Raw genomic sequence first — 24,503 nt, forward strand, 5'->3', positions numbered from 1 at the left:
GTCAAGGGTGAGCTCATCAGTTTTCACAATATCAGTAAGACAATAAAAACACCCACCCCCGGGCAGGTTCTGCTTCTTTCTGCCTGTGTGATGTTAGGTAAGTCACTTAGTGTTTCCAGTTTTCCCACATCATGAATCAGAGAACTAGAAATCATTTAATGCTTCCTCCAGTAGAAATTTCCATAAAATTGGGGGTCCTTCAGCAAAAACCCGCCTTAGAAGTCAGTGGCCTGTGCGATGTCTAAGGCGCTGTGTGACAACATGAACCATCTATTGTCCAGTTATTTCTGTGCTTCTATTTAATGCTGTCTTTTGAGGGTAAATGAGACAACAATAAAACTTTTCTAAGGTCACAGTATTTGTCCCCAAACATTTCTCATCTGATTAACATGTTTTTTTGTTCTTGTGGAAAAGGTCAGAAGAAGTAAGTATTGAGCACAAAAATAGTCTGAGATAATCTACCACATCACAGGATATTTTATAGGGATTAACTTGAGAGTCTTAGCCTATTTAGTCTTTTTTGGTCCATGAAATATGCAGACAATTGTGTGTCTATAGCAGTGAGAAAAATATATAACACTGTTCTTAGGAATTGAAATTTTTAAAGTAATACTAACTTAAGATTAAACTTAAAAAATATTGTTTAAAACCAAAAGGAACTCAACTAAGAGAAAAATGGTAGGGTGTTCCTATTAATTGCTCACTATAAAACCTTTGTAATTTCATGTACGCAAGCGTGCTCCCTACACTTCATCAGGGAGGTACATGGACCATAAAACTTCAAAGCACAGAAGACAAAGTCACATGAGACTTTACCTTCCTGCTCTCCACCCCAGTGTGGTGTGATAGTCATTCTCCCCACCCCCTCTCAAAAAAAAAAAAAAAAAAATGTGACGTACACAATTTTGAAAGTAGAAGTCAAATTCTAAAATCTATATTCTATTCAATAAATATGGGGTATTTTATGAAAACAGCAATAGGTTAGCACTCACTCAGTGCAGAGCATGCCTAGTATGAGCAGTCATCTTCCTGAGAAAGCTATTTAAAGCAGAACAGAATATTAAATCCTAGTTTCTGTTTCCATTTGTGGTCACAACCGACACTAAATTTCTGTCCCTTTTGCCTCTAAGAAATCTGGCTGCCAGCAGTGAAGTGTGTGTGTGTGTGTGTGTGTGTGTGTGTGTGTGTGTGTGTTTGTTTCAGAGAGACAGGCAAAGACAGAATGCTGAGTGTGTGTGAATATTTACGTGGGAGAGAATGCTGAGTGTGTGAGTGAGAAGGAGAACGTTGAGCAGCCGGGCGTGGTGGCACACACCTTTATCCCAGCACTCAGGAGGCAGAGGCAGGAGGATCGCTGTGAGTTCGAGGCCAGCCTGGTCTACAGAGCGAGTCCAGGACAGCCAAGGCCACACAGTGAGACCCTGTCTCTAAAAACAAAACAACAAAAACCTACTGAAGCACTATCTTAGAGGTTGGAAAACTGGCTCAGAGGTTAAGAGCACTGGCTGCTCTCCCAGAGGACGCAGGTGCAAATCCCTGCACCACACAGCAGCTCACACCTTTACACAGATACACATGTAGGCAAAACACCAATGCACACAAAACAGAAATAAATGTATAAAAAGGAATGCTGAGTATGAATTGAGAGAAAGAACATTGTGTCTGAGTGTGTATCTACTGAGCTTATACGTGTGAGAAAGTGTATGTGTGTGTTTCTGTTCTCAACAGTGCAACTGCTTGAGGACTTCACTCTGCTAACAGCTGAGACAGTGGGGAGTGGACCCAACGGCAACTACGTAAGAGAAGAAGCACAATGCAGTGTGAGCACTGTCTCTCTAACCCGCGGCTCCACCACAGCACTGCACAGGACTGCACAGCGAGGGCCGCAGGACAGGCCAACAGGCCCCTTTGCTCTGATTTTAAACTGCACCATTTCCAGAATTATAGGTTCACACCAAGCACAAGGCAGGTGCTCTCAGGAATCATAATGATGGGTGCATGCCCCCTCCTAGCTTCTGAAGAAGCAAGTTTAATACTGGGCAGAGTCAGAACTCAAGAGGGGTACTGCTAACCTCAGATGCTTCACACTTGAGGGTAGGCTTAGCACCTGGCAGGCTGCTCACCTGGCCAGGAAGCACAGAGTCCTGGGTTCAGCCTTAAACACCAGGAGAAAATAATCCAACTTCAGTATTTCTAGTTAAAGTATGGTAATTAAAAAAAAAACTTTTTTTACATTGGAACAGAAGTGTTCACATACTGATACTGCATAAAAATGTGATTTTAATTAAAAGCTACTGTTTAATGTTTTTAGAATAGCTGTAAATGATTAAATAACCGAACATATGTGCCAGTTTTTAAATCCCAGTAATAGTATCTTAACAATAAAACTAAGGTTTAAACTGGTTTCAAGCGTACCTCCATATTCAAGGCAAGCCGTTAAACTGTGACACTGCAAAGTGGGAGTGTCACCTGAACGACAGGCCAGCACTTCATTGTCATCGTCTAGCACAAACGCATGATACATGACTTCACAATATAATTTCCTAACGTACTTCACAATAAAAATGTAACCGGTGGGGCTCTTGAGATTGACAGATGATGTGCTTGGCTGACAGCTATAATTCTAGAGAATGAGCCATCCTTTCCAGTCAACCTTCAAATATTTTCTAAATGATAATTTTAGATTCACAGTGTAATTTAGCTAAATCTTTCTAAAATGTACAAAAATGTTCACTCAGCTAATTGAATTCTAACCTTCAGTTCTGGTTCTAAAAATTGAGATTCACATTGCCAAATCTTTGACTCAAATCCAAATAAATGCATTTGGCCTGTTTCTAGGGTGTTCTGATTTCTGCAAGCTAAGTTATAAGTATATTAACTAGATTAGCCTGGTAATGATATCTCCATTGTCTTTCCATTTAGAATAAAAATAAACCAGTTTGGGGCCGGTGAACAATGAGAACATCTTTACACAGGTGAGGTGATGGTGATTCGTCAGTCTCTAGACCTCTGGAAAGAACACCACATGCTCTGTTGCAGCAGCAAATCCAACTGCTAGCTCTTATGGGGACATGTGATCAACAGTGTGAGGAGCAAAAATTAAAAGGAAGCTCCACACTTCTGTTTGGCTCTAATTATTATGTGCTTAGCTTTAATTAGTGGGATCAGAACTGGCTCAGGGAAACAAGCACACACTGGCGCGTTCCCACACGGCACTCACAGCAGCGCACTGCCATGACTAGCCTGAGGCCTTCCGATTCCTGTCACTCAAACAAGCAGTGACAAAGCACTGACTGTGTGCAGAGTGCTCCCGATTCCTGTCACTCAAACAAGCAGTGACAAAGCACTGACTGTGTGCAGAGTGCTGCTCAGAGCAGGCGCTATGAAGAAAACAAGACCCAGCTGTAATTCTCCAAAAGGCGTTTTAATGGTTAAAAAGATGTTGCTGATTTTGAAGTGGCAAAGCATTACTGGCTTTGTAATTTAACGACCTCTTCCCCTCTTCATGGAGTTGGTCCAGGTTTAAGGCTACTCAATAAGCCAAGTTCTGTAAGCTCTTATTCGTTCTATAATTACGTTTCAATATAAAATACGGGGCAGGAACAGACAAAACAAAGCATGGAAGAAGCCCTGCACAGAACGACACCTGGGCTTTGGAGCAGTCCCTGGGCTTTACTTCACTCAGCTTCAACTTTAGCAAAGGTGATCAGGTTTCTGTTACTGAACAGGAGGCAGACATTTCCTGGAGGTCTGCTGTAACATACCAGGCACCCAGACAGGATTTATACTAGGCTCCCTTTAATGTTCATGAGAAACTGTGACATTTTAATCACCCCCACTCTACAGATAAGAACTTGAGGGTTCAGACTAATTTGGCCACGATCCACTGTTACAAGGAGCTCAAATGAGATTCAGAAGATCTCCGGCTCCTGCACACCAGCTCGTCCTGCCCTGCATCACCCTGCAGACTCCACAGCTGGACAAGTGCTGCACTGACACCAGCACTGCAGGGCTGTAACCTCTCGGTGTGGCTGAATCCACTGCTTTGAACCCTCACAGAAAGCTCATGAGGCAAGCACTGTTGTGTTGCCTTGAAGGACTGAGTAACTCATCTAAGATCACACAGCAGCAAAAGGCAGAAGGCGGCCAGGGCCTCCCGGTCCAGGGCCTCCCGGTCCAGGGCCTCCCGGTCCAGGGCCTCCCGGTCCAGGGCCTCCCGGTCCAGGGCTGTCTTCCCCACACTGGGACGGAGTTGCTCTGGCTGCCAGGCCCACCCATTCCTGTAAGTCAAAAGCTTTCAAATCCTACCTTCTATAGGTGGCACGGTGTTGAGAACACAGTAGGTGCTAGTTCCGCAGAATACACTTTGGGAAACGCTCTAAGGAAACAGAAAATAAAATGTAAAACTAATCTTTGAAAGAGACATATTCTGGCTCTTTTGTGATACTCCTGCCAAAGATGCAAAACCTGAATCTAACCATGAGGCAACATCCGATAAATCCGAATGTGAGCATCCACAGAATGACTGGCCTAGGGTCTTTCATGTCAAGGTTTCGCAAGTGAGACAGACAACCACTGACAGCCGTCCGTGACCAAGGAGAAAGAAGAGGCTACTGAATACGCCCCAGGGTTCTTACTGGATTGTTTTAACAATGGTCAAACTGAGATGGGATTTGGGGGGTTGGGAGTTAGAAGTGTCTCAGTGCTAACTTCCACATTGTGGCTGCTGTAGTTAAGGACGGCAGCATGCTTGTTTGGGAGATACTACAAATACCATAGCATTTGAGAGTAGTAGAGACACTGGCATGTGATCTGCAAATGGCTCAGAGGTAACAGTGCTTTGCACTGTGGGCTGAAGAGCACATGTGACAACATGAGAACGTGCATTACCTGTGTGGGTTTTAATAGAGTACACATGTACTGTGCACTCTGAGAAGCAATGCCCACGACATCTTTATCTGCAGTCAGTATCAACATTACTAATCACGTCCCAGCAACGCACTCAACACCTAACTCAAACCAAGACTCAACTAGTGCCACACAGCTCATGTAGAGAAACAAGAGGAGGAGGTCAGAAGACATTGTCTCTGAGGCCAAGTCACTTCATTCAAACAAAGCTCAAGTTTTCATACATAAGCCTATACAGGGAGAACTTTGAAAAAGAGAAAAAATTCGGGTCTCTCCGGTCAATTATTTTCAGTCCAAAGAATAACTTCTTGTTTGGCTGCAATACTAATTGAGATTTTATATTATTAATCATACATCATAAAGTATATTTTTTTACACTTTGAAAAACCAAAGACAGCTTCATGTTCAGCAGTCACCCAAAGCATTGTATATCTGAAGCACAAAGATTTCGGTTCCATCACTTTCTAGCTGGCCTTAGGAAGTAACTGAGCGCCCGTGCCATGTCACCACAGAAAGACAAGGCGGCACTTTCTCCTATGATGGCACTCTCCTCCCCTCTCTCCTCCACTACCACACTCAACTACCACACCATCTTCACAAACACCACTGTTATTACCTTAACAGGACATCTTTAACAAGTGTAACATTTTCTAAGAGCAAAGAAGTTGCCTGACTAAACCTGACTTTTGTCTCTGCGGAGTGTCAGAAGTGCACATGACAGCGCTGCCCCACAGCACCACTCCTGCACCGGGACAGCTACCAGCTCCTTGACTCTCTCTCTCTTCTCTAGGGCTTTCACTGTCCTTTTCCACTTGACCAACAGTGGCACCTATGGTGTTGTCTGCAGTGACAACCTCTGCAAACACCTACATCCAGGGCCCATCCCTACAAGCTAAAGAATAGCACCTGATGTTAGAACTATCCACCACACAAGCGGAGAACCACAAGACATCATGGAAGATGGGAGAAGTGAAGTAAGCAAAACCCATCTTGCTCTCATATATGCCAGCCTGCATGCAAGCAAGCCTACTAGCCGCACAAAGACAACTGTTTCACATTCAAAGTTTAACATGTTCTGCCTACTACCAAAACTAATTAACATTAAGGGTAGCTACTACTCAGGACTTCTTGACAGTCTCAAATCAAAGGTTTTTAAATCACTAGTGTTTGGTGAGACACACTAGCATAAAGGGCCTTACAAACAGAACTCAGCCACACTCCCTCCACAGCACTGGCTTCATACGGTTCCCAGCTGATTTAACCAGAAAAGAACTTGCATAACATGGAAGCAAAATCTTGTTAACTTGAACCTCAAACCTCCAGGTTCTCAAAGCAAATAGGCCACTGCACAAGACAATGGGAACAAGACAGACAGACAGCCACCTTGACTACAATCTCCTGTGCTGGGCCCCGCTCAAGGGACTTTCACAGGACACATGAGCACCATCTCCAGATGCCTCTCTACAACAGTGCAGTGGCTTAGCCAAAGGAAGGAATGCTAGTCCCAAGGTCTGCAGAGCTAGAGCCATCCATCCTTGGTTCCCCACTCACTGCTGACAATTCAGGACAGATCACTGCCAAAGGGGCAGCACTGCAGCATGGGAAAGCAGAGTTATGAATCCAGATCCACCCACAGCAGTGTGTGTCCTGCTGCTCCACCAGGCTGGCAGGCCTTCAGGAAGCCTCTAGAGCCAGGATTAGGCAGCCCTGGAGTTGTAGGGTCAGAAACAGCCTACTGCTCCCACAGCACACATCTCTCCCTATTGTACCCCCTTCATTTTGGTCTACAAATGTGAAAGGAGAACATGCCACAAGCCAGACAGTGCAGAGCTGAGAGCCAACAGTGAACAAAGGCATCCTACCTCCTCAAGGGACATGGTAGAGGGATAAGGTAAACTGACCCTGAGTGAGCTGCTTTACATTCATTGTGGTAAACGCACACTATTGTGAGAGCTCAAAAGGACTGTTCTCCATGGCTCCTGAACATGTAACTGTTGGAGCATAAAAAAATAAAAAAGCACTTGACGGCAATCATGTAGAAATCTAGATTCCACTGTCACCAGTGTCAACTTGGGAGATTTCATGCGCAGGATGCATTTCTGACCAATGAGGGCAGAATATCTATGAAGGAGACCCATCCAACCATCTTTTGTGCAGGTTCACAAATGGCCACACAATGGGAAATAAACACAACTCTGGGCAACCACTCTTTTTCTGCTTCCTCAAGTAAAATGAGAGGGGGACCTTGAATGTGACTTCTCCAACTTTCCCTTCACATCAGTAGTCTGAGGGGCTTGTTCGAACCTGCGTTCTGATCCATGAGTCTCTATGGAGTCAGAACTCCTTCTCTAACAAGCCCTAGAGACACCAATGGTCAGTTCACGGCCACGGCTTGACCATCAGGAACCTGATTACCAACCTCAGATATCAGGACTTAGAACTTAGATCCTCTGGTCCTGGCACTCTTCAACTACCTAACTCTATGGACTAAAAATGTTTTTTAAACTATGCCAGAATGTCCAAACAGCAAAATTAAAAAGAAACTACAGGAAATGTAACTCACTTGCACATAGTGCCCAGTACATGCCAGAAGTACCCAAAGGGGGCACTGCAGAGCTGTTTTAAATGCCTGCAGAAGCTAAACAGTCTAGGTGAAGAGGTAGCACTGAAAAAATATACATAATGAGAACATCAGACGTGGCTATGTTAGGGCTGACAGCTGTGTAAACACAGAGCTAACAACGCAGGAAGAATAGGGCAAGAACTGTCTCCTTTATTGTGTCTTTTCAGAGTCTAGGCACTTTTGCCATATGGGCACATAGTCTTTGGATGAATTAATGGAATAAAACACTATACAATAAGTGACTAAAAGCCTTGAAAGAGAGAAGTGACAAGAGGAAAGCTCTTTACAGCCTTTGGAGTAAACACTGAGAATGTTAAAGCTAGCTAAAGCTCTACAAAGCTTATTAAATCAAAGGGGAGAGCAGCCATATTAAATGCAGTCAACCACTGTCTCAATTACAAGTGATACATCAAACATTTTTGTCACCTGCTCTATCAAGACTTGGGCTGGTTCTTGAAAACCTACAGTCACAGCGTCTAAGTAATGAGATTAAAGAGAATGTACCTGTTAGCACCTCACCAGTCTCACAGGGCACTCTAGGCATAGTATCTCATGAGTAAGGCAAAGTAACTTATAAACCATAAGCTCAGACACCATCCAACCATCTTACATGTACATTAGCACATGCGGAAGTCTCGAGCAGGAGTCTCTGTGTGCAAAAGGCTCACCTACAAGCAGCAGCTCTGGCATCCATGCCCTTTCTATCCCACAACAGGGACTTCCGGGGTCTCTGGGCCCCTCTGCACATACTCATGACCCGATAGTCTAGGAACCTGGTCAGAAGAGGTTTGCTCCCCTGCTCTCACTCCACTGGTGAGAACTGGACACAAAACCATTCCTAACTGCAGCAGAGAAAGACCTAGAAAAGGAAGCTCTCAAGACCCACTGGCAATCTCAGCATAATGCTATCTGTAAACTGCCTTTAATTACAGAAGACTCGCTTCTTTTAGAAATGTCTTCAACTATCCTACACCACCACCTTTAATCCCTAGGTCACTCTGCATCCAAAGCCAATCTAGTAGTTTTTCTTTTCTGATAAAGACTTTCTAACATACTCAAAGTCTGACTGTATATCAGCGGCACCCTTGAAGGGATGTCTGTCTAGCCTGTTCATTCCACTATCTGCAGTGCTTCATTTAAAAGAAGGTCAGGTATTTGTGGTATTTATAAATGAACACTATTTCCAAGAGTTCATGGAAAGGAAATAGCAATGCCCTGGGCTTCACTCAGGCCTTCTGCCTCTGCCAACACAACCCAGCCACACCCCACCCTGTTGTTCTCAGACATTGCTCTGAGGTGCTGTCCCTTGGCACTCCTACCCCACATAGGAGCAGATTAGTAGCCATGAACTCTCAGCCCAGCTATGCTGTGGACATTTTTTAGAACAAGTCATGTCTCTTTATTCATTCAAGAAACTGGACAAAATGAATTGTCATGGACACTAAGAGCCAATATTAAATCTCTGGCTACAGTACAAGCCTGCTAAGTAAGAAAAGTGCAAGATCTGTCAAAAGGCACACTTTGGAGACATTCCATGAAACCGGGCAAATGACATCTGAGACTGTAGAACCAACACAAGATGCTTTATCCTTCCCGGACTACAGAGGGGGACACGGGGGCTGTATGTGGAACAGCACAAAAATACACTGAGCTTATTTATCTTACAACCTTCCACAAATTCTGAAATGTCCTAAGGGCTACGGTTCTACCCTAACCCCTACACACTCCGGAAGGACAGAGACGAAACCAAGGCAAACACGGGCACCAAAGGGGCAAGTCTAGAAGGCAGCTATTCCTTCTCCCAGCAGACAAAATAAACCAATGAGACACCAGCTGCTAGGGGGGCTGGAGAACTGAAGATAGACTCTGACAGAGCTGGATTTAAAGATGAGCAAGTGTCGAGGACAGGACCACAGCTTCTCAAGAGTTTTAGAATGCAACCAGCCTAATGTTCATGTAGCCAGAGAAATCAGGCTGATTCGCCATGGCAAGTGATGTGTGTAGGGGTATAACGTTATCTCAGAATGTTTGGAGGGATCTCTACAGACGTGAATCATTACTGCTGTAATTCTTATAAGCTTGATTTGCCCAGTAAACAAGTATATTCAACAGTCTGAAAACAGTGCTTAATAGCTGTCTCATTTGTACAAATATCCATACTCCAATAGAACATGTTCTGGAAACAACCATGTAAGAGCTAAAATGACCCTGGGTTAGTGATTCTTACAAACTCCTCAGAGACAGATATGAAATATCGGCAGAATCATCCAGGCCCTCCATCTGCACTGGCTGGTTTTGTGTGTCAACTTGATGCAAACTAGAGTCATCAGAGAGGAAGGAGCTGCAGTTGAGGAAATGCCTCCACGAGATGCAGACAAGGCATTTTCCCAATAAGGGATCAATGGGGGAAGGGCCAGCCCTTTGTGGGTGGTGTCACCGCTGGACTGGTGGTCCTGAGCTCTATAACAAAGCAAGCAGCACCTCTCCCTGTCCTCTACACCAGCTCCTGCCTCCAGGCTCCTGACCTGACTTCCTTTGGTGATGAACAGCCATGTGCAAGCATAAGCTGAATAAACCTTGGTCTCCCCAACTTGCTTTTTGTTCATGGTGTTTCGCTGCAGCAATAGAAATCCTAACTGTATCAGCATAGTGGGGTATTGTTGTGGCAGACCTGACCATGTTCTGGGGAGACTGTAGACGGACTTTGGAACTTTGGGCTAGAAAAAGCCACTAAGAGTGAGGATGGGAAACCTCAGTGGGATGCTGTTATGGGAGCCTGGAAGATAAAAACTTTAAGAGGCGTGCAGACAGTGGAGGCCTGGCTTTGTGAAGTTTCTGCGGAAAGTTTAAAGGCTCTGTCAGGACATTTGCTATTCTGAATTAAGATTCTGTCATTCGGATCAGCTTGGGCTGAAGAGTCAGCGTGATGAACAAGAGACCAGCACCACTGAGGTGAACCCTTTGTATTACTGGGACAATTGATGCTGGTCAGCTGGAGCTGAGAAGAGAGCAGCATCCCTGAGGTGAGATCTTCTGGACAGTGTCTCCTGAGAGCACAGAGAAGCTGTGCTCCAGAACTGGACTAGGTCTTATCTCCTGCTGGCAGCTGAACGTGGTGGCAGTGTAAGAGTACCCAGGTGGTACTGGTTTTGAAGGCCCAGGAATGAAGGAGTCATGCAGAGAAGCTGAGGTTTGGTACTGTCAAGAGAGCTCAGGAGCGGCAATGGTGAAGTACACATGTTGCAGCAGAAGACCGCAGTGTACCATGGGATGACACTAAGAGCAGCAGCAGCAGTAGAGGGAGCCAGCTGGAGCCTAGAAGACTCGCTGTGTGTGCTGCTGGAGAAGTGGCCCAAGACCTTTGGAGGAATCCAGGAGATTGTGAATGGATCTCAGACATTAGATGGCTGGAGTTTGATTTAGCTTTGATTTGATTTTGACTGTGCCCTGATTTTTCCCTCTTGAAGTAAGAACATATTTGATTCCGTTTTTTATTTTACTGGAGCCCACAATTGAGACTTTGAATTTTAAAAGAAATTGGGTATTTTAAAGGGATTGAAAATTTTAATGTGTTTGAATTTATAAAGACTGGGAGACTTTTTAAAGTTATTTATAGTTTTAATATGAAATCTTGGAGATGAGTAAGAAAGGAAGGGTTATGGCTTAATAGTGATGTGTTTGTGCGTCAAGTTGACAAGGGGTCAGTTGTACGGGCTGGTTTTGTGTCAACTTGACACAAGCTGGAGTCATCAGAGAGGAAGGAGCCTCAGCTGAGGAAATGTCTCCATGAGATCCAGCTGAAAGGCATTTTCTCAATTAGGGATCAAAGATGAAGCACCCATCCCCTTGTGGGTGGTGCCATCCCTGGGCTGGTGGTCCTGGATTCTATAAGAAAGCCAGCTGAGCAAGCCAGGGAGAGCAATGCAGTAAGAAGTCCCTTCTCTGTCCTCTGCATCAGCCCCTGCACTCAGGTTCCTGCCCTGACTGAGTTCCTGTCTGACTTCCTTTGGTGATGAAGAGCAAACAATGTAGAAGCATAAGCTGAGTAAATCCTCTCCTCCCAGCCTGTTCTCTGTTCATGGTGTTTGCTACAGTAGAGAAACCCTAACTAAGACACCACCTAACACACTTCATCACGTCACAAGTGTCATCTCACAGAAATCTTAATTCACTCCTACAGGTAACAGCAGACATTATGGACATTCTAGAAAAAGGAAGAGAGCAATCATCCTTGCTCCCTGGTGACGAGGCAGGCTGCCTGCACAGCTCCTACCCTCCACAGACTTGGGAATGCTGCCCTGCTACCCCACCAAGGAAGTTCCCAGAGTTGGAGCAGGAAAAGCGAACAGGCTTAAAACAAAGCATGCTCAGTGCTGATCTGTCTAGAGATGCGCAGAATTCTTAGGCATTTTCTCGCTGATGAGCCATTCCACCCATAGCCTATACTACAGCCCCCAAACTAAAGCTAAAGGAGAGAGAGTGTGTGTTTCCACAAAAGCAGTGGGGCACAGGCCAAGACAATGGCAGACACAACTGCCCCAACTAGTGGAGTATGGAATCCACCTCAACGTGAGCACAGCAGAGCTAGGAAGGAAGCCAAGGCACGCCGGGAAAGCCAAAGAGGCTTTTACAGAGTCAGTGTGCATCACCTCACCTACTTTACTGAGAAAAGTGGCTCTCAACCCACATTCCTAGCATGGTTATCATTAAACTCCTCAAAGTTCCAACAGGCTTAATTCAGACTGGCCAGCCCAGGAAGGTCAGAGGCAGCAGAGAAGAAAGAGAGAGACAGTGCTGAAATCCCACATGCAGCAGAAGCCAGAGTGCCAGGACAGCAAGGACAGCTTTTGTTTGTTTTTTTAAAACAATAAAAACTGAACACACGGCTTAACAAGGTACAGCAGCTTGGGCTCATCTGCCATAAAAGCAAACGCTCCACTCACAAGACCCAAAAATAGCACAGTATTTAACACAGCCCAGTTCCATAACCTATGTCTATCACAACGAAACCAAGTGAGCAAAGAAGATGCCACAGATTCCATGCATTCTATATATTATCAGAGCAAAGAGCAGCCTCGTTCATCTCTTCGTTTGACATATAAAATACATCCAAATGGACTGATTCATTTCAGCCTCAACTGCACCCTGATACAGGAGGAGGAGACACCTGAACTGGCCAGGAACCTCCGGTAAACAAGTCTACTTATAACAAGGAAGATTCTCATCAGGGCCAGGGACAGTGATGTTAATGACATGAAAAGTGACACAGAAAAGCATCACCATATGGCCACATCCTAACCTTCACCTGCAACATTGCCTCCATAACTCTCATCACCACAAGCTCCCATCCTACCATCTACATCCACAGGGCCTCCATTTGAAGCTCTGCCCTAATGTCTCCTAGTCACAATCGCCCTCCCTCCCTACTATAGGAAGCAAACTTCATGATGGACCTTTTTGTTGTTACCTAGATCTTCTTAACTTGCTGATTGATGAAAGAAAATGCCAAGTAGGAGAGGCTCATTAACAGGAATTGAGGGTAGCCTCCCATTAAGTGAATCCTCAGATGACCCTGGGAGCTGAGAAGCCAAGTCTCCAGCTAAAGCTTCACGTGAGAGCCCAGCCCTGACTAACACTAAAATGCTGTGTTCATGAGGCCCAAGGCAGAACTCAGCCATGCCCTTCTGAACTCCAGACCCAAAAGGAATCCTGGGGTAATAGCTGTCATGCTTTAAGAGGCAAGTTTGCGTCATGTTTTACAGCATCGGTAGATTAACTACCCAGCCACAGCCCAGCAGGCACAGCTGCCCCATGTTTGTTCTCCCCTTGGACAATCACTTCACTATCGGTTCCTTCAACAATCTGCATACCACCAAAATTCATTTTTTTTTAAATGTGTATGAGTGTTCTGACCTCAGGTGTGTCTATGCACCACTTATGTGCCTGGTGCTTACAGAAGCCAGAAGAGGGTGTTGGAACTGGCATTTCAGAAGGCCATGTGAGTGGCAGGAATCAAACCTCTGCAAGAGCAGCCAGTACTCGTAACCACTAAAATTCTTGAAAGACTCAACCACCACCTGTCTCTACTCCTCCATTCCCTTCTGATCTGACAGCAGCATGACAACCTAGACGCACTCCCAAGCCTCATACAGTGCTGCTCTGGGCCTGGTTCTGTTCCTTTTTTGGTTTTTTGTTTGGGTTTGGTTTTCTTGGGGGGCGGGGGTGGGGTCGTTGTTGTTGTGTTGTGGTTTGGCGGTTTTTCAATACGGGATTTCTCTGTGTAGCCTTGGCTGTCCTGGTCTTGCTTTGTAGATAAAGCTGGCCTCTGCCTCCCCCAGTGCTGGGACTGCAGACATGTGCCACCTCACCTGGCTATGGGCCTGGGTTCTCTTTCAGTTGCCTCTCTGGCCATTCTTTCCCAGACTCTACTCAGCCTCTTCTCCTTTCTACCCTCAAGTACCCTCTCTTCCCCCATGGCAACCTCGAGCACTATCCAACCAAAGGCCCTGTTACTGCTCTGAACGGAGGGACACAGCACTGAGCAGTCAAGCAAGGCTGCTGCTTCTATGAAGCATGTGCTCCCCAAGCACTCTCCAGATGGGCTTGCCATTTTCCATTTTGCTTGTGTCAAGAAGACTGCCTGCCATGCACGTCAACGTCAGGGTCCTCTCGCTGTCTGCCATGCCATGAATTACTGTCCCGCCTTGCCGCCATACTGCCAAGGTGGCTGAGTGTGCACGTGCTTTGCATCATCTTTCTCTTGTATTCACTTCTCACTCTGGCCTCACCAAGCTGCCAGTAGATAATGGTTCAAAATGTAGGTGGCACCTTCTACCAAGACCTACACTCTGCTACAAAATGCATTCTCTCACTCATAGAGGGGTGTGTGAGTACACACAAACCTTCAAGCTCTTTCTTCAACCAAATACTAGCCAGAGTTCTTGTCAGGCATGATTTTCTCTAAATACTGGCTCATACTGTTTGCTCATTGACTCACGTCTCAACCAACAAATGATATAAAGCCCAGATATTCATGCCCATCCTCTAGAAACACGTATCTAACTGAGGAAAAAGAAGAGTGGACGAGCAGAGTACTGTGGCATGCTGAAACTTGATCCAGCCTCGACAGATGAGAGGCCAAGGAGGCTGGAATGAGTCTCATCTAAACTGACGCCCAGAGACACAGGTAGAGCCATTATGCCCACGTGAGCTGTAGGCCTGCATTCTGGAGTATGGTACATACTTCTAGGTCAAGAATAGATGTGCGCCTTGCCTACAACCATGAGAAGTACAGACCCCACACAGTCAGAATATGAAAACATAAACATGGTGTGGTAGCTGGGCTGTGTGTAAAGTGGAGCCAGAGTCCCGTTCTTAGCACCTTAGAGGAAAACTGACTTTATCTGATGGAGTCTACTCCTCCTCTGTTAACAAAAATAAACTTTAAAAGTTACAGTGTCAGAATATAGCCCAGCTATCTCTACATACCTACACAGCGAGCCCAGTATAATTCTTTCCTTAGTTAGCCTCTACAACCCTCCAAAGTTCTGTTCAAAAGCCTCCACCCTCTCAGGCTATACTTTATTCTGTACTGCATTTGCCTTTATAGCACTGAATCACACCTGCAGTTTACATGACATCGTGACTAATGTCAGTCTCCCCCCCATCCCTCCCACCACCCCATTTGCTCTGTGAAGACAGGAATAGAGACTAAGTCTATCCTTTTCTCAGCTTTGCACAGACACTGTTATTATCTGCTGAGTAAATGACCTGACTCAAAAGCGCAGTAACAGATGCCCCACAGTAAATACTAGAGTATCTTCTGCCTCCAACAACTGTATAAATGCCAACGCCACATGTTCCACCTCCAATAATTACATACACACACACACACACATACACACACACATACACACACACACACACACACACACACACACACTGCTAATTCTCTATTAACCAAAATGTGTTCTAAACAGCATGCCAAAGTTTTTCTACAGAGACAAACTATCAGCAAATTTCAAATCAAAGGAACGCACACAGCATCTACAAGCTGTAGCACAGCTGCTTGCTGTCCCATACCCTGCAAAGTCTAGTTGCAGCCTACCAGTCCAGGCAGCGGTATGCTTTTAAGGTGAGATGAGATGCTCAGCTTCTTAAGCTAAGCAGAAGCTACTCTGCATACAGGCAGATCCATGAGGGTTTTAACTCTCAAACAGATACAGATGTAGTGTAATCCGAATTGCAGTTTCTGTAGAAACTGGCAAGTTGATTCTAATGTCCACATAAACAAAAGGCACGTATATAGCCAAAGCAACTCTTAAAGAACACAGCCGTAGCCTGCACACTGCAACAAGTGTGATACCCAAACTCAGCCTCAAAACAGATACACACCACCGCATCACAAAGCTACAGTAAGAGATGGTGTGGCAGGGCCAGCATGTGTAGAGAGACCTAATGAGGGCTGAGGCTCCAGAAAAGGCCTTTATACTGACAGTAAAACCACTTTCAGCAAGGGTAAGACACTTTAATGAGGAAAGAACAACGTTTTGCAACAACTGGACACCACATAAGAATGGAAGCCTACCCCACACCACAAACAAAACCTGAACTGTGAGACCTCAGCTGACAGTGATGACAGCCACCCCCCAAAAACACCTGACATACTTAAGAATGACCACAGGGCAAAGAGCGCACAATCCACTGTGTTGTGGGTGCCCCACCTTACACAGCCAAAGCACAAGCTCTGGATAGTCACAAGACACACAAGTACTTTATTCTCATACACTAAGGATGTCTGACCAAGCAGACTTCGGGAGTCAGTCCTCTTTACCAGGTGGGATCAGAGGCTCAAACTCAGGTGGTCAGGCCCCAGCATCTTTTACACAGCTTGATGGAGCCAGTTAAAGGTGCCATGACCCCCTCTACAGTGTCACAGGCTCTTCTCACTATCTCTGCCACTCGTCCTAGCCCACCTCCACCAGGACAAAAGCCTAGCATATGGACATAAAACAGGGCTCAGCCCAAATCTGTACTGAGTTTTTCTGTACCTAATGGGCCATCAAAGGTGAAGTCCGGTAATTGTGAGCACTAGAGTCAAGACACACATGAAGCATAACTGGTGGCCACAGCAGAGCACACCTACATGTAACTCAAGCTAAGAAGTGAAGGAAGCCCACTTGCTAGAAAAAATAAAAGGCAACAGAAGAGACAAGAACCTTGATAGAAAATGGGATCTCAGCTCAGCCCAAAGTGTCTCTAGAGAAAACCTCCCATGCAGACACACCAAAGGACAGTCCCAGAGTCTTGCTGCTTCTCTGTCTGTCCCAGAAGCTCCAAGACTAAAACTGCCCCCACTTAGCCTGCCCTACATGGCTGATCTCTTGCAACCCAAACTGCACCAATTGTTTTTGAGACAAGATTTCACTCTGTATGGCTGGTCTAGAACTCACTATACAGATCCGTCTAGCTAGCCTAGAATGCAGTACAGGCTTAAGAATGGGACATCACCATAGCTTTCCCTTCTTTTAATGGTGCTAAAATATACCCAATACACAATTGCAGACATTTTTGGACACACACAATTTAGTAGCAATAAGTACATGCACACTGTGCATCATTTATCGCTGCTTACTTTTTAAAACATTCCGAAAGATCCTGAGTTTTTATTATTTTACTGAACTAACAGTTCTACCTCTTCTCCTTCATCAAACAGCAAGAGCAAGGAACCTCCGCAGGGCAGGACTGGCAAAGTATGCAGAAGACAGCAAAGGGCGTCACAACTGAGGCACCAGAACAGGGAATGATACGGCATAACCGAGAGGACAGCACATAAAAGCTGCCACAGTCGCCTCACTGCACATCTGCATCCAAGGGCACTTGCATATGCAGCAATGCTCACACGTAGAGTACCGTGACTGGTACAGAAAACAGATGTCTCCTCCTATCCAAAATGCCTGCAGGAAATTATGGGCTCTAAATTTGGTCAAGTAATCTATGATCAATTTCTGGAGGACCCGGAGGAAGAAAGACACATACTTCAAAAGCTCTGAGTACCCACTCACCACCTTTCTACTTTTAGCACGACACCTTTCATCAATAAAACTAAATGAGGAAGAAACCTCCCCTGAAGCTTTGTCAAAGCAAACAACTCAGCAGCCCATTTCATAACAGCAAAAATGGGAGGGGCAAGACAAGGAAGAGTGCGAGAATACCAGGAACCTGAGCTTGTCCCGCTGTACCTTAAGTACAAAAGAGGCTCAAAAAGTGAGTTATGTTCAGAGCCTCCCCAGTGCCCGAGCCGGCACAGCCCAGGGACCGTGTCCAAGTAGAGACGCCTGCTGTACTACAGCAGCTCCCCAAGCCACAAGTTTAATAGGAAGAGTCTGTGTTTACTGAATTACTGGCAATCAAAGCATTTTAATAACACTTATATTAATCAACTCCAAAAAAAAACATAGTTACATGCTGCTGACTTTGATGCTACTCTGGGGCCAGGAGGTAGAAGCCTCTCTGGCCTCCTTACCTCTTGTTCTTATCAGCCAGTTCTCATCCATCCATCCATCCGTTGGTTATGCTTGACTCTGGCTCCCCTCCTCATCTTGTGTTTCCCAGCCCTGTTTTGTGGCATGTGCTATCTTGAACATACATGCTGGGGGGGGGGGGGTCAACAAATAATACATTGCAACTGCAGGCATATATTAAGTCTAGTTTCCAAGACTGTAAAGCCTTATCCATATCTAAATAAATGTTTTAAATCCACCACAGAGGATTCCTAAAAAGACTGTTTCTGTGTTGGACATCTTCATTAAAAACCTTAACATTTTTTTAACTTTAATACAATGTAGTAAACAGAAGGAGAGTTCAATGTCCAGCAAGCATAAAGGAAGCACCTCAGAGGCTATACTTCAAATTCCCCATCTCATGGTTTAAGCCTATATATTTATTTTTTACCTGGTATAAGAACTTCAAAAGAAAAAAAAAGGTTCCGCAGAGCAGCCTAGTATCAGCAAGGAGGCTGCAAGCTGACCTTCACACTCACTTTCTCATCACCATGAGAAGAATGGGTAGAACTTTCAGAGGTCATTTTTGGACAGTCTCCTCACAATCATTACCAACTAACTCATGCCACAAAACAGGGCTGGGAAACACAAGATGAGGAGGGGAGCCAGAGTCAAGCATAACCAACGGATGGATGGATGGATGAGAACTGGCTGATAAGAACAAGAGGTAAGGAGGCCAGAGAGGCTTCTACCTCCTGGCCCCAGAGTAGCATCAAAGTCAGCAGCAGCAACCTGCTGGGGGGCTCCTTAGTGTCAGCCCCTCCACTAAGTAGGGAGAGGAGAGCTGCCCAGGAAGAAGGGGCGTGTGAAAGCCTCTGGGACTAGTGGCCAGAGGATTAGCCTATCACTGCTTGATTCAGGGTAACACAGGAATGATAATGCTGACCCAAGAGACCTCTCTTATATCTAAAGCCTAATCATTGCAGTCCCCAGCTTTTCAGAAATCCTACCAAAGTACAGTTTTGACATTAGAAGGTTTCCATTAAAGAATTCTTTCTTGGGGTGCCAAGATGGCTTAACCAGTAAAGTACTTGCTACCAAGCATGATGGACCTGCAGTATTCCTGAAACCCTCATGGTGGAAAAAACGGCCAAGAACTGACTCCAGGAAGTTGTCTCCTCACCTCCCTGCTCCCCATGTCTCCCCTACCATTAAACAACAGCCTGGAGAGATGGCTCAGCAGGTAAGAGCACAGACTATTCTTCCAGAACTCTAGAGACTGGTTCCCAGCACCCATGTCAGTGGCTCACAATCACCTGTAACCCCAACTCCAGCAGGTTCCAACACCTCTTGGTCCTCCAAAGGCATGTCACTCACTCTTGTGCACATATGCACACACATAAATATAATCTTTTAAAAATGAGTCCCTAGGGCTGGAGAGATGGCTGTCGTTAAGAGGACTAGCTGCTTTTCCAGAGGCCCCAGGTGTGACTCCCATCACCCACACAGTGTTCACAACTGTGTTCCAGGGATCCAATGCACTGTTCTGGCAGAGAAGTGGTACACAAACATACATGCAAAAACAGCAAAACACACGAAACGAATTTTTTGTTTGGTTGGTTTTTTGTTTTTGGTTTTGGTTTTTCATGACAGGGTTTCTCTGTGTAGCCTTGGCTGTCCTGTACTCGCTTTGTAGACCAGGCTGGCCTCGAACTCACAGCGATCCACCTGCCTCTACCTCTAGAATGCTGGGATTAAAAGCATGCGCCACCACACCCAGCTGAAACAAAATTTTTAAAAATTAAGAACAAATTTTAAATAAAATAAATTCCCGTCTTTACCATTATAAATAGTTGAGTAATAGAGCATTTGTTAGATTCCACAAAGCCCTGCATCCTACTCCCAGGACTTCAAGGGGCAAACTTATATCCATACAATTTATTTTTACATATATTATGCATACACACACACAACCGTACGTACAAATGATTGAATAGTATACAGCTCCGTAATTGTAAACCATACTTAAACACCATCAACCCATTTAGCTCTTAGAAAAAATAACAACTGTCATATGTGTCTTCAAATGCTAAGTGCTTTTTTCCCCTTAGTACATCTATTTTTTTAAAAAAAACTAGCTCACAGACAAGTCACTCATTTATTTCCATCAGACAACTCAAAGGCACATGAAGTTCCAGCTCTGCATGAGGATTCAAGGAAATCTACCTGTGAGTTGTCACATGGCTTAAAACTGCCGCCAGGGCTCTGGGGAGAGCTCAGTCAGTAAAGTGCTTTTGCACCCATGTAAAAACTGTGTGCACCTGCACACTTCCACCACTGGACAGTAAGTAGGTACAGGTGGATCCCTGGGGCTCTCTGACCTGCATTCTAGCCAGGGAGCTCCAGGCTAAATAGAGAACTGTCTCAGAACTGGAAGGCACCTCACCAGAAGCTAACTTCTGATCCCCATATGTACTAAATTTTTTATTTAAATTTTTATTTATATGGTGGGGGTGACATGTGAGGCTGGAGCACAACTTGCTGAAGTCAGTTCTCTTTCTACCATATGGGTAGTTTGACGGCAAGTACCTTTATTCACTAAGCCATCTTGCGGGCCCCAAAAAAGAAGTTCTTAATGGTAAAACTTTGTACTTTTTCAAACTGTGTACTTCTATAGGATTTATAAAAAGCTGTGAGGTATAAACAGGGTTTATACATGACACACAAAATAAACTTAATTAAGATACGTAAGATTGCCAGGCGTGGCGCACACCTTTTAATCCCAGCACTCGGGAGGCAGAGGCAGAGGCAGAGGCAGGTGGATTGCTGTGAGCTCGAGGCCAGCCTGGTCTACAAAGCAAGTCCAGGACAGCCAAGGCTACACAGAGAAACTCGGTCTGGGGAAAAAAAAAAAAAAAAGTACATATGATATGTTAGCAAAGCCTCTTAATTGGTTCCTTAGCAGGGGTGAGAGAGCGCTCGCGCGTGCAAGCACACACAAGCACACACACACACACACACACACACCTTTAAGGAAAAAAATGGGTATCAACAGCAATGACTGCAGTCCTAATCCACTCTAGCCATGAACTGAGCTAAAAATGATACTGCCTAAAAGTAACATGCTATTTCTAAATGTCCTTGCCAATTAAATATTCAGAAAGTCAGTGAAGCCCCAAAGAAAGCAGAAAATTAACTTGTTTACAGCTAACCATTTATCAACCACAGGTTTAAAAGATGCCAGAAGCCCGGCCTCCACCTTGGCCCTGCAGAGGAAAACTCAAATAAGAGTTCTTCAAGTCTGTCTTCATAAACAGCAGCCTCCCTGGAAGAGAGGTTCAGTCCACTGCTACAAGAGTATGCAATCCAGAAAATGAAATCTGATTCTAAGACAAAGGATGCTGTGCCTTCCTCAACAACAGCATATCAAAAACAGAAATGTTAAAACTATGAAATAATCAAGTTACTTGAAATATTTCAAGAGCAACCTAATGCTCACAGTGCACTCCTCTAGCCTCTCTGAAACCAAGTAGAGCACTCTAATTCAGCAAGTGATAAAATAAATACCCTTTGTAACAAAGGAAACACAGCACAGCACTCTAACCTTCTAGCAAAAACAAAAACTTTATTATCAATATGTTCACAACACAGCTCAACAGGAAGGTGAGCTAAGTACAACTGCTGCTGTAGATCTCAGGGTGTCTGGCCAGCAGCCTCGCCCGGCCTGAACCGCTGCAGACCAGCAAGAACAACTACAGCGTTATCTAAACAGCTCTTGAGCCTCGCTTCTGCTTCATCTTTTATGGTTGACTTATTAAGTGACTGGTAGTAAGCTAATTTGTTAATATGTCAGTTCAAGACTACAAAACAAAAAAATGGAAGCATGAAATTCATGAATGAAAATGCTGCTATCATAGCTCAGCTCTCAGAGCTGGAGAACACAGGGAAATGTGCATTTATCTCCAGGGATGCTAAATCACCAAAGTCACCTAGTATAGAAGGTACATGAAACAGGCCAGCCTGCTCAGAATGAAGAAAGGGGTCAACAGAAAAACCATTTTACCTTCACTCTAGCCCAGAAATGACAAGCTGGCAATGCATGAAGCACAAACAAGCACTTATGAACGACCCAACTATTCCAGTTATTAGTTAATACTCCACTTTATAAAGACTTGGAGGGGAGGGGGAGTGTCCATCATAAAACTTTCCCACTTGGAGCTGAAGAAATGGCTCAGTAGATGAGAGCGCCTGCTGCTCTTCCACAGGACCAGAGTTGGGTTCTCAGCACCCACATCAGGCAGGTCACATTTCTTCTGGCCTCTGGGGCACCTATATGCATATACACACAGTCACACACACATACACACAAATAATAAAATAAGCCTTTTAAAAACTTCCTCCCACCATGTGGCCTATATACATGACAGCAGCAATAACAGACTGGCTGGCTCTGACACACTACACCTGATCCTAAGTATTTCTAAACTTAGCAGGTAAGACTCACAGGCCTGCAGAACAGCTTGGGTATTTTTATGCTAAGGAAAGGATGCTTTTATGTAATGATGCAGTATAAACTATTATCACAAAACTTTGATTCATTCAGAACTATTAAAGCAGCTAGTAGTGAGACTGTTCAATTTTTCATCTTTTGGCAGAACTAAAACACTAAGAAATAAAAACTTCTGTAAAGTTTAGACACAATTTTCTAAAATCCTTCTATTCAAGACACTTAAGCCTAATGCTAAGATTATTACATCCCTAGAAAAGATCAGTGGCCTCAGGGCCTTCGTGACCTCTCCAAACACAGGACTACAAGGACAGTCTCATATTTGCATTACGGTGCAAATAATCATTTTCATAGCTTAAAATAGTCATTCACCAAAATGGATTTTTTTAACTTAAGCAATAAACAATTCTGCCACACAAAAAAATTTTTTTTGAAAAGGAGATCTTATTAAGTTAAAATGCAAACATGCCAGTTTATCTACAGGTCTGGAATGCTGGCTATCACCTCAACGTCCACAAGCACCTTGGATAGAACACCACTACCCCCTTGTGGATTCAGAATAAAAATTCTTATCTTGAATCTAGTTTGAAGTGTTCCATTCTGCTGAACTTCCACCAAACTTTACATCTTGTTCACTAAAAACTCTATTTTATCTACTTTCTAAAAGAAGAGGAAAAACACATTTTAAGATAAGAAAGGCCGTCAGCACCTCTGTAGTGGACAAGTTGGCATCCCACTGCTACAGCGCATCCGTCACTGCACTTAAGTTACCACCTAAAGGCTATCTTAACCGTTAATGGCCAATCATATCACTAGCAGATGTATACTTCCTATGACCTCATACTTCATAACAATTTCTTATCATTTCCAACTGTCTAAAAACCAAGGGAGTACACAGACTCTTCAGCTGACATCCCTGACAACTCACATGTCTTCAGAAATCATTCCTGGCAGTGTCACTCACCCTGATGAAAGAAAACTAGAAACTAGGGGTTGGGGACATTTTTCAGCTGAAAGAAACCTCCAAACCCAAAATGGAGGGAGCATATGTATGTAATCCCAGCACCTAATTGGCCAATGAGAAGTTCAAGGTCATCTTCAACTACATAGTATGTTCAAGGCCAGCCTAGGCTACATGAGCCTGGGGGCGGGGGGAGAGACAAACATGGAGGGACAAAGATGGTGATTAAAAAGAAAGAGTGCATCCGGAAGAAGCTGCACATAGCTCTGCCCTCATACGTGAACAAATCTCACTGAGGAAGATTAAACAGGATGACATACCTGGCTCATCCATCCTGACAGACGCTAGGTTCAGCAACAGTGTGCAGTGACATGGGTAAAGAGCTGTGATGGCCTGCACAGTCACAGAAGTCACCACCCAGTTCTCAAACATATACAGAACTCGTAAGGGGACACAGTCATTAACCATTGCCTGTATTCTTTCAAATAGTTAGGTGTGCATAAAGAGGAAAAAATAATCTGCTTGGCAGGTGTTACTGCCTGGTAACTGATAAGGAAAAATGGAAAAAATGCTGCACAGTCTGCTAGAAGGATGCATTTTGCCATTTAGAATACACACCCAAAGGTACCAATTGCCTTAGGATGGTCTACCTTGTTTGGATTATTTTGTTACAGTTACTTATTGTTTGTAGATGTTGGGGGATGGTACAGAGAGGTGTTTTGGTTGGCATGAGAGGTAGGACAAAATGCCACTCACTTTCTCTTCAAGCACTACCATGCTTGGCATTCCTTTCAAGGCACAGCAATGTGCATGCAAAACTACCCTGCAGAAAGCAGAGGGAAGCAGTCCAGGACAGCATATCTCCTTCAAAGTCACCCTCTGCTAACCGTTTCAGGAAGGGACATTTCATGGCTTGAAAGGCCTAGCTAAATCTAAACGGGAAAAAGTGACTGCACTTTTCCAGATGAGCAAAGGGCTTATGTCCTTTAGAAAACATGCAAC

At 44.6% G+C, this 24,503-nt stretch overlaps 1 protein-coding gene across 18 annotated transcripts in view; it reads right to left on the reverse strand.

The window, feature by feature from the left end:
* Positions 1-24,503, reverse strand: part of Camta1 (calmodulin binding transcription activator 1) — an 850,861-nt gene that overhangs the window by 820,460 nt on the left and 5,898 nt on the right. For 17 of the 18 annotated variants that reach the window (XR_007833450.1, XR_007833449.1, XR_007833445.1 and 14 more), the window contains exon 2: positions 4,309-4,378. The exons of the other annotated variant lie outside the window; for it this stretch is intronic. Coding sequence is in view for 10 of the 17 variants with exons in the window: in XM_051171599.1 (XP_051027556.1) it covers positions 4,309-4,378 (70 nt within the window). In the remaining 7 variants the exon portion in view is untranslated. The remainder of the gene's footprint in view (positions 1-4,308; positions 4,379-24,503) is intronic. 18 annotated transcript variants of the gene reach the window in all.

This window comes from Acomys russatus, chromosome 29 (genome assembly GCF_903995435.1).
Source record: "Acomys russatus chromosome 29, mAcoRus1.1, whole genome shotgun sequence".
Lineage (NCBI taxonomy): Eukaryota > Metazoa > Chordata > Mammalia > Rodentia > Muridae > Acomys > Acomys russatus.